General features: G+C 39.6%; 1 protein-coding gene across 1 annotated transcript in view; it reads left to right on the top strand.

The window, feature by feature from the left end:
• Positions 1–12,500, top strand: part of grhl2b (grainyhead-like transcription factor 2b) — a 32,794-nt gene that overhangs the window by 4,471 nt on the left and 15,823 nt on the right. Inside the window, exons 2-7 of the mRNA XM_060896841.1 lie at positions 1,349–1,535; positions 3,379–3,437; positions 4,453–4,780; positions 8,266–8,321; positions 8,464–8,620; positions 9,783–9,894. Coding sequence (XP_060752824.1) covers positions 1,349–1,535; positions 3,379–3,437; positions 4,453–4,780; positions 8,266–8,321; positions 8,464–8,620; positions 9,783–9,894 — 899 coding nt within the window. The remainder of the gene's footprint in view (positions 1–1,348; positions 1,536–3,378; positions 3,438–4,452; positions 4,781–8,265; positions 8,322–8,463; positions 8,621–9,782; positions 9,895–12,500) is intronic.

Here is a 12,500-nt window from a genome sequence, read left to right as displayed (position 1 = left end):
CAAACACATACACACACACATCACACACACAGACACATACACACACTCATACACTCACAGACACACACTCATACACACACACACTCACCACACACAAACACACACACCCCCCCACACACGCACACACTCACATACACCCACTCATACACTCATACACAAACACACTCACACACAAACACACACTCACATACACACACTCATACACACACCCACACACACGCACTCAAACACACACTCACATATACACACTTATACACACACTCATACACACACAAGCACACGCACGCACACACACATGCACGCACACACTCGCATACACACACACTCACATACACACACTCATACACACACACATGCACTCAAACACACACACTCACATATACACACACTCATACACACACTCATACACACACAAGCACACGCACGCACACACAAACACGCACGCACACACTCACATACACACACAGCAAAAACAGAAGTAAAATGCTAAGCAGGTTTGTTGGTACAGCAGCTTAATTTACATAAAGATGTGTGTGTGTGTGTGTGTGTGTGTGTGTGTGTGTGTGTGTGTGTGTGCTGATGTGCCTATAGGAAAAGCAGAAATAATTTAAACAGCACGGTGTGTTTGTGCCATTTTAGAGCAGCAGGATGGTCCATCATACAAAGGGGGTGGGACAATAAACAGGAAGTAGTGACAGGTGATTGGTGGTGCAGCTGCTGCAGAGTTTGGACACGCCCACTTGTGTGAGACGTTTTTCTGATCTGATGGAGTTTGTGTTTATGGATCATGTGATAGAGTGACGTGAGTCATCGTGTGAAAGCATCATGACTCACGTGTGAAAGCATCATGACTCACGTGTGAAAGCATCATGACTCACGTGTGAAAGCATCATGACTCACTGTTGGTGGTGGTCCCTAATGATTCTTCTGTTCTGTATGTCAATGAAATTTCATAATAAATGTAAACTCTCTGAATTCACTCACACTTTTTAGAATTTACTAAACTTTTTACCCTTTAAAACTTTTCTTAAAGTTTACAGAATTTATATAGAACTTAAGTCTCAGAAATCTTCTAAACAAATGATTCAGTTTAAGTTTGTTTCGACTCTTCAAACTGACTCTTCACTCATTTTTTATTATTCACTCATTTTTTTTTTTTATTATTCACTCATTTTTGTTTCACACACACACACACACACACACACACACACACACACACACACACACACACACACACACACTGAAAACAGAGTCAATTGAAAACAGTTTGATTAGAGTTTAATGTTATTTTTTAGAATTTCCTCTTTAAATATACTGTAACTGTGTGTGTGTGTGTGTGTGTGTGTAGCAGTAAGAGGCTGCTGGTGGTGGTCCCTAATGATTCTCTACATGGGCGTCGCTCGTACACCAGTGAGGATGAGGCGTGGAGGTCGTACCTGGAGAATCCGCTCACCGCCGCCACTAAAGCCATGATGAGCATCAACGGAGACGAGGACAGTGCCGCCGCCCTGGGACTGCTGTATGAGTACTACAAGGTCAGGACCTGAGAGTCAGAGCTACAGGACCATCTCACACACACACACACACACACACAAGAGTGTTTTCCGTCACCACTAGGATATAGAGTAGGATATTTAATATCGTCCTCTGTCTCCAGCTCTAAGTAGGCAGCACATCTGGACTAGTGCTCATTCAGTCAGATAAACTCCAGATGTGTTTCTCATTCTGTTCTTACTTTTCTGTTCCTCTGACTGGTTTGGATCAATAATAAAATTAAAAATTACCCACTTTTTTAGAGTTGATTGTTTAAGACTGTGGAACTTGACACCGCACTCGCTCCCAGTTGAAAGTTTACTGACTTATAATCTAATGATTTATCTCTCATCTTTTATAAAAGATTAATAACTTCACAGTTATTAAAAAAGTATGTGATTGAGGGACATGAGTGAGGGACATGAGTGAGTGACCCGAATGAGGGACCTGAGTAAGGGACGTTAGTGAGGGACATGAGTGAGGGACCTGAGTGAGGGACCTGAGTGAGGGACCTGAGTGAGGGACATGAGTGAGGGACCTGAGTGAGGGACCTGAGTGAGGGACATGAGTGAAGGACATGAGTGAGGGACCTGAGTGAGGGATGTGAGTGGACATGAGTGAAGGACATGAGTGAGGGACCTGAGTGAGGGACCTGAGTGAGGGACGTGAGTGAGAGACCTGAGTGAGGGACGTGAGTGAGGGACATGAGTGAGGGACGTGAGTGAGGGATGTGATTGTGGGATGTGAGTGAGGGACCTGAGTGAGGGACCTGAGTGAGGGACCTGAGTGAGGGACGTGAGTGAGGGATGTGATTGTGGGATGTGAGTGAGGGACCTGAGTGAGGGACCTGAGTGAGGGACCTGAGTGAGGGACGTGAGTGAGAGACATGAGTGAGGGACGTGAGTGAGGGACGTGAGTGAGGGATGTGAGTGAGGGACCTGAGTGAGGGACATGAGTGAGGGACGTGAGTGAGGGACGTGAGTGGGGGACATGAGTGAGGGACGTGAGTGAGGGACCTGAGTGAGGGACGTGAGTGAGGGACCTGAGTGAGGGACGTGAGTGAGGGACGTGAGTGAGGGACCTGAGTGAGGGACGTGAGTGAGGGACCTGAGTGAGGGACCTGAGTGAGGGACGTGAGTGAGGGACGTGAGTGAGGGACCTGAGGGAGGGACGTGAGTGAGGGACATGAGTGAGGGACGTGAGTGAGTGACGTGAGTGAGGGACGTGAGTGAGGGACGTGAGTGAGGGACATGAGTGAGGGACGTGAGTGAGTGACGTGAGTGAGGGACGTGAGTGAGGGACGTGAGTGAGTGACGTGAGTGAGGGACGTGAGTGAGGGACATGAGTGAGGGACGTGCTGTTAAAGGAACAAGATATTTAAATCAGTCTAAAAGTTGATTTCATTTTGCACCACAAACTTCCCCCTGTCCTGTTTTACTTCCTGCCCAGAGTCTAATCTACAGCAGTCATCTGTTCATAAACAAAACACACACACACACACACACACACACACACACACACACAGTGAACCACAGAGATGTGATATAAAGCTGTGAGTGTTTACTGTGATGAGTTTGTTTACAGTTCACACACACACACACACACACACTCACATCTTCACACCTGAACACTGTGATCATTAAAACTCTTAGATTTAGATCAATAGACCTTTTGGTTTCTAATATTAGCAGCTGATGAGTAACGAAGCATGGAGCTGCTGCTGCTTTAACACCTGGAGGTGTTTTGGCTCCATGGTACATATTTACCCATAATCCTTTGCTCCAGCAGTGACCATGTTCTGTCCTGGTGTCATGTCTGATGTCTGATGTCTGATCTCTGATTCAGGTTCCTAAAGACAAGAGGGTGCTGCCTGTGAGCAAAGTGTCAGAGGATCAGGAAAAAAGGTGAGAGTTTAATAAAGAGTCTGAGCTACAGGAACATCACACACACACATACGCACACACACATACGCACGCACACGCATGCACAGACACACACACATACGCACACACACATACGCACGCACACGCATGCACAGACACACACACAGACGCACACAAACATACGCACACACACATACGCACGCACACATAGGCATGCACACGCATGCACAGACACACACACAGATGCACACACAGACACACACACACACAGACACACACACAGATGCACACACAAACATACGCACACACACACAGACGCACTCACAACCACACACAGACACGCAGACACACATACATTCACACACACAGACACACACACACAGACGCACAGACACACTCTCACACACACAGACGCACTCACACACACACAGACACGCACAGACACACACATACACACAGACACACACACACAGACGCACAGACACACTCTCGCACACACACACAAAGACATGCACAGACACACACATACACACAGAGACACACACATACACACACAGACACACACACAGACGCACAGACACACTCTCACACACACACACACACAGACGCACTCACGCACGCACAGACACACCGAAGATGCATACACAGAAGCACACTGACACACTCACACACACAGACGCACACACACACACACACACACACACACATCGACACGCAGACACACACATACACACACGTAAACACACACAGATGCACAGACACACTCTCACACACACACACACACATACACACACACAGACAGGCACACACACTCACAGACACACAGACAAACACACACACTCAGACACACACACTTCGCTCTTCCAGTATTTAAGGCCAAAAATGCTAACTTGCTGTTTCATGCTACAATCTAACAATCACCATCTGAACCATTGTGAACCTTGAGCTGAGGAATGTTTATATAAAATTTAATGATATTATGTGTGTGTGTGTGTGTGTGTGTGTGTGTGTGTGTGTGTGTGTGTGTGTGAAACAGCAGTGAGTCTGACCCCCCATCAGTAGATAATCACGTCCAGGTGTTGAAGTCTGTTCCAGTGAATCTGTCTGTCAGTGCCGAGCCTCATGACTCCGTGAAACGGGACGGTTTTAGTGATGGTGGCCACGTTGCCACGGTGAAGGCGGAGGTGTACGCCCCTGGCTTCATCAATTCTGCCCTACAGTACCGTCACGAGGGTGAGGAGCAGGCAAGGGTGGTGTATGAACAGAACGCACACACGCTGAGCGCTGAGCATGCAGAATACGGGAAAGACACCCAGCGCAGCAGCCCTGACAGCACGTACGACGATGAGGATGACGCAACTGAGGTGACATTCAGAGCAGGGAGAGCAGAGCTACTGAACACTGATCACACTGAGTCACAACACTAACGTCAATCACACCATCTATATTACTGTAACACACACACACACACACACACTGCATGTTACTGTAACACACACATTATATATTACTGTAACACACACACACACACTGCATGTTACTGTAACACACACATTATATATTACTGTAACACACATTATATATTACTGTAACACACACATTATATATTACTGTAACACACACATTATATATTACTGTAACACACACACACTGCATGTTACTGTAACACACACATTATATATTACTGTAACACACATTATATATTACTGTAACACACACATTATATATTACTGTAACACACACATTATATATTACTGTAACACACATTATATATTACTGTAACACACACATTATATATTACTGTAACACACACACACACTGCATGTTACTGTAACACACACATTATATATTACTGTAACACACATTATATATTACTGTAACACACACATTATATATTACTGTAACACACACATTATATATTACTGTAACACACACACACTGCATGTTACTGTAACACACACATTATATATTACTGTAACACACACATTATATATTACTGTAACACACACACACACTGCATGTTACTGTAACACACACATTTTATATTACTGTAACACACACATTATATATTACTGTAACACACACATTATATATTACTGTAACACACACACACACACACTGCATGTTACTGTAACACACACATTATATATTACTGTAACCCACACACTGTATATTACTGTAACACACATTATATATTACTAGAGCACACACATTATATAGTACTGTAACACACACATTATATATTACTGTGACACACACACACACACTGCATGTTACTGTAACACACACATTATATATTACTGTAACACACACATTATATATTACTGTAACACACACACACACTGCATGTTACTGTAACACACACATTTTATATTACTGTAACACACACATTATATATTACTGTAACACACATTATATATTACTGTAACACACACATTATATATTACTGTAACACACACATTATATATTACTGTAACACACACACACACACTGCATGTTACTGTAACACACACATTATATATTACTGTAACCCACACACTGTATATTACTGTAACACACATTATATATTACTAGAGCACACACATTATATAGTACTGTAACACACACATTATATATTACTGTGACACACACACACACACTGCATGTTACTGTAACACACACATTATATATTACTGTGACACACACACTGCATGTTACTGTAACACACACACATATATTACTGTAACACACATTATATATTACTGTAACACACATTATATACAGTATTACTGTGACACACACACTGCATGTTACTGTAACACACACATTATATATTACTGTAACACACATTATATATTACTGTAACACACACATTATATATTACAAGAACACACACACTGTATATTACTGTAACACACATTATATATTACTAGAGCACACACATTATATAGTACTGTAACACACACATTATATATTACTGTGACACACACACACACTGCATGTTACTGTAACACACACATTATATATTACTGTGACACACACACTGCATGTTACTGTAACACACATTATATATTACTGTAACACACATTATATATTACTGTAACACACATTATATACAGTATTACTGTGACACACACACACACTGCATGTTACTGTAACACACACATTATATATTACTGTAACACACATTATATATTACTGTAACACACACATTATATATTACAAGAACACACACACATTATATATTACAAGAACACACACATTAAATATTACAAGAACACACACTGCATGTTACTGTAACACACACATTATATATTACTGTGACACACACACTGCATGTTACTGTAACACACATTATATATTACTGTAACACACATTATATACAGTATTACTGTGACACACACACACACTGCATGCTACTGTAACACACACATTATATATTACTGTAACACACATTATATATTACTGTAACACACACATTATATATTACAAGAACACACACATTAAATATTACAAGAACACACACTGCATGTTACTGTAACACACACATTATATATTACTGTGACACACACACACTGCATGTTACTGTAACACACATTATATATTACTAGAACACACACACATTATATATTACTGTAACACACATTATATATTACAGGAACACACACATTATATATTACTGTAACACACACATTATATATTACAAGAACACACACACATTGTATATTACAAGAACACACATTATATATTACTGTAACACACACATTATATATTACTAGAACACACACACATTATATATTACTGTAACACACACATTATATAGTACTGTAACACACACATTATATATTACTGTAACACACACATTATATATTACTGTAACACACACATTATATATTACTAGAACACACACACATTATATATTACTGTAACACACACATTATATAGTACTGTAACACAATTATATATTACTGTAACACATACATTATATATTACAAGAACACACACACATTATATATTACTGTAACACACACATTATATATTACTGTAACACACACATTATATATTACAAGAACACACACATTATATATTACTGTAACACACATTATGTATTACTGTAACACACACATTATATATTACTGTAACACACACATTATATAGTACTGTAACACACACATTATATATTACTAGAACACACACACATTATATAGTACTGTAACACACATTATATAGTACTGTAACACACACATTATATATTACAAGAACACACACATTATATATTACAAGAACACACACACACTATATATTACTGTAACACACACATTATATATTACTAGAACACACACACATTATATATTACTGTAACACACACATTATATATTACTAGAACACACACACATTATATAGTACTGTAACACACATTATATAGTACTGTAACACACACATTATATATTACAAGAACACACACATTATATATTACAAGAACACACACACACTATATATTACTGTAACACACACACATTATATATTACTGTAACACACACATTATATATTACTAGAACACACACACACATTATATAGTACTGTAACACACATTATATAGTACTGTAACACACACATTATATATTACAAGAACACACACATTATATATTACAAGAACACACACACACTATATATTACTGTAACACACACATTATATATTACTAGAACACACACACATTATATATTACTGTAACACACACATTATATATTACTAGAACACACACATTATATATTACTGTAACACACACATTATATATTACTGCATACAATAAACTTTTCTAAGAGATAAACATGTTGCTGAATATTTCACGCTCTTTACAATGTTTTACAGAAATATCGTCCCTCATCTCTCGGAACCAATGAGTTTATCTTCAACCAGTCAAACCTGTGAGTTTTTATTACGATCATAAATCAGTGACATCACTTACAGAGGGTATTTATGGACTGAGCTAGCATTTAATTAACAGCTATCATTAGGCTTGCCGCTAGCTATCATTAAGCTAACCTTGTTCTGGTTTCTTTTGGACAGAGACACGTTCCAGTACTCTCTGGACGCCAGCATGTCCCTGAGACAGAAACAGGGCGAGGGGCCGATGAGTTACCTGAATAAAGGACAGTTTTATGCCGTGACGCTGAACGAGACGAGCAATAACAAACGCCTGAGACATCCTATCAGTAAAGTGCGGGTGAGGATGAGCACTGTCCATTTCTTCATCATCTTCATCAGTGTCAGGATTATCACACTCACTTCTGCCTTCAGCCTATCTCTGATCAGCAGCCTGAGGTTCACAATTTATTTATTTTTTTACCATATATGGAAATCGAACTTCTGAACGTTTTCTGTGTGACTCCGCTGCAGTCTGTGGATTTATGATGAATGTGTTTGTATCCAGCATAATTAATGAGGCCCATCAAGCTCTAGTCCTGGTTTCATGTCTCTGATCATCAGGGGAGGAGCTTATGCTGAATTTGATCACTCAATCACAGAATTGAACAATTTAATGTTTGTTTTCACTTTATTGTCCCACTTATTAGCTTTATATCGCACTGTGTTGTGGCCTCATTACAGAACTCAGCAGTGTAACTAATCCTGTGAGCAGCTAGGCTAATGTCCATCAGATCGCTAGCAGCTTTTACTACTGTATTTTACTAGTTAATTTTCCAACTTGCTACTATATTTAGCTGACGTTAGTTTGTTTGGCAGTTTTGCTACTGGTGCTAATTGAACAAGATAATACATTGTTTACAATCTTATATATTAATAAAACACATTTTATAAAAGCTAGCATAATGTTTGATAGTTTACTACCTAAATTAGCTACTGGTTTAATCACACTAAAAATTTGTTAGCTTAACACTGACTTGTTTGTTAAAAGTCTTTGGCAAACAAAACTAGAAACTGGCTTTGATCTGTAATATTCAGCTTCATGTTTGTTAGTTTGCTAGCAAACCTGGCTACTGATTGTAATTTCATAACGTAAGAACCAGCTAGAGGCTAATTATTTAGTTAACTTGGCTGCTGCTTTTAATTGTATTATATAATAAATATCATGACATAAAATAACACACTAATCCTAATTCTTACACAACAGTGTAGTTAATGCTATCTAGCAAACTCTACTAGCAACTGACTGATTTGTCTATAGAATAGCTAGCCTAGCCTTGACTAGATTAGCCTGATAACTGATTTTTAGCTAAAGCTGCTGTATCTGTGGAACATGTGTAGCAGTTTAGCATCAGAGTTTAGCTCCTTCTTCAAAACAACTCTGTCTTCCTTTTTTACTCTTTTCATTACAAACCCATCATCCCTTCTTCACCTGCATCCATCCCTTTATCCCTCCACTTCAGAGTGTCGTCATGGTGGTGTTTAGTGAAGATAAGAACCGAGATGAGCAGCTGAAGTACTGGAGATACTGGCACTCTCGCCAGCACACGGCTAAGCAGCGGGTTCTCGACATTGGTAACGTTTTATATTTTTTTACTTGTTACACACGTAGCATGTTTAATGTTAATCAACTAGAATTAGATAAATTAGCAAAGTGGTAACTGCCAGTGAGCTAGCTAGGTAGTGTTGTATACATTAGAGTTAAATGCTAGTTAGCTAACTGATGTTTGATAAGTTTTAAATGCTAGTGCACTAAGTAGCTAATAATAGCTAAATTAGATCGCTGCTAATGTTAATTACACAGCTATGATATGTATGTGTGTTCAAGCTTTGGCTAGTGTTAACGGACTAGCAAACATGAGATAAATGAGCAAAATTATAAATAGTGATGTATAAAGACAACACAAGCTTTTAAATGGAGTTAGCAAGATCACTGAGGGACATCGGTTGTTAAAATGCTAGATTGGTTATTGCTAATGCAGAAATGTACCAGATGCTATATGGACCCGAAATTCCATTAGGGAACTGCTAATGCAGAACATTAGGAGATTTTGTGTCACATTCTTTTGGCTAAAACCTCTATGCTAGTATCTCTATAAAGTTAAATATTGAGATGTAATAGAGCAGCTAGTCTTACATCAAAGGCCTGATTGTGGAGCGACATTAGATAAAAAGCTAGCTTGCTTGTGTTAGCTTGCTAATAATTACTCTAGCTAGGGACTGTTAATGGAGAATGCTAGCTAGAAATAATGAGCTAAAATATGGTTCAGTTTATTGAATTCCATATGAATGCTATTTTATTGAACGTTACGTGAGCTACTGAAATCTTTACCCCAGGCTAGTTACTAGATAATTACAGCTATAACTCCTTAGCTGATTGCTTTTTAGCAGCTCCATGAAATCATGTGTTAAACAGTAATAGCTGAATAGCTTTAAGGCTCATACACATCAGGACTATTATCACACATGCTTTTTGCCAGTGTTTTTCGATGTTCATACCCAAGCGATTTTCACCGCCCATGTCCCGAGTGAACATGCTAATTCACTCCCTGACATTAGATGGCGCTTAATGAAAAACAGAAATATTCCAGTACACAAGGTGGTGCTGCACAACTTTATGCTTCTGACTACAGTATAAAACAGTATTTAATATAGAATAGAATAGGCATGTTATCATGAATGCAGCTGAAATCTTAGCATCACTAAAGCTACGCTAAAGGAATATAATGGCGTAATTCTTGTCATGATTGAGTTGAATTTAAGGTGATGATGCTCTCAGTGATATGTCTGTTCTCAGGAATGTCGGTCTGTAGATTAACTGTTCATGTGTCCGCTAAACGCTAATGCTGTGGGACATTCCACTCTTTGTCCAAACAAGTCCCAGAAATTTTATCCCTCATTCACTTTTCTTCTGTTTGTTATACTGAAACACACACACACAAAAGGACTGTTTTTAGTCCCAAAAATTTTAAATATCTCAAAATAGGAATAAACATCTCTCACAGATGCGACAAAAATAAAAAAGCCATCATATTTACAATATAAATAATCAAATCTAAGGAGCGTAGTAATTAAAGGTGAACGTTTACACCCAGAGGGAACATGAACAGCTCAGTGTGATCACACCTGAACCACAAACACACAACTGCCGTTCTTGTTTTTAAGCTTTGTTCTGTCACTTTATTTCTCTTTCCTTCTGGAGAGTAAAACCTGAATCCGTTACAGTGAGTGTGTGTTTAACCATGACGACAAATGAAGAGGAACCAATTTCCTTAAGACCCCGAAGGGCTTCAGAGTCACAACACAAAAGAGTTTCGGAAAATCAGCCTTCAGTTCTGTTCACCACATTAACTCATATCAGCCTCTCTCACACACACACACATACACACACACGCACATACAAACATAGACACACACGCACTAACACACACAGACACACAGACAGAGACACACACACACACAGACAGAGACACACACACACAGACACACACACACACACACACACAAACAGAGACACACACACACACAGACACACACACACACAGAGACACACACAGACAGAAACACACACGCACTAACACACACAGACACACACACACAGACACACACACACTCCTAACCCCTCCACCCCACAGATCTTACACTTTTAGAAATTACATTTTCAGTCTAAAATCATAAAATCAGAGATTTCAGACTCAACTTTCAGAGGGTTCAGATTCTTCATAGTGTTCGGATCGTTCAGAGTGTTCAGACTATTCAGACTCTTTAGAGCATTCAGAGTGTTCAGATTGTCGGAGTGTTCAGAGTGTTCAGAGCGTTCAGAGTGTTCAGACTCTTCAGAGTGTTCAGACTCTTCAGAGCGTTCAGAGTGTTCAGAGTGTTCAGACTCTTCAGAGCGTTCAGAGTGTTCAGAGTGTTCAGAGTGTTCAGACTCTTCAGGGCATTCAGAGTGTTCAGACTCTTCAGAGTGTTCAGAGTGTTCAGTGTTCAGACTCTTCAGGGCGTTCAGAGTGTTCAGACTCTTCAGAGTGTTCAGAGTGTTCAGTGTTCAGACTCTTCAGGGCGTTCAGAGTGTTCAGAGTGTTCAGACTCTTCAGAGCGTTCAGAGTGTTCAGAGTGTTCAGACTCTTCAGGGCATTCAGAGTGTTCAGACTCTTCAGAGTGTTCAGAGTGTTCAGTGT

The sequence above is a fragment of the Tachysurus vachellii genome, chromosome 21 (genome assembly GCF_030014155.1).
Source record: "Tachysurus vachellii isolate PV-2020 chromosome 21, HZAU_Pvac_v1, whole genome shotgun sequence".
Lineage (NCBI taxonomy): Eukaryota > Metazoa > Chordata > Actinopteri > Siluriformes > Bagridae > Tachysurus > Tachysurus vachellii.
This window is presented reverse-complemented; position numbering and strand designations above follow the sequence as displayed.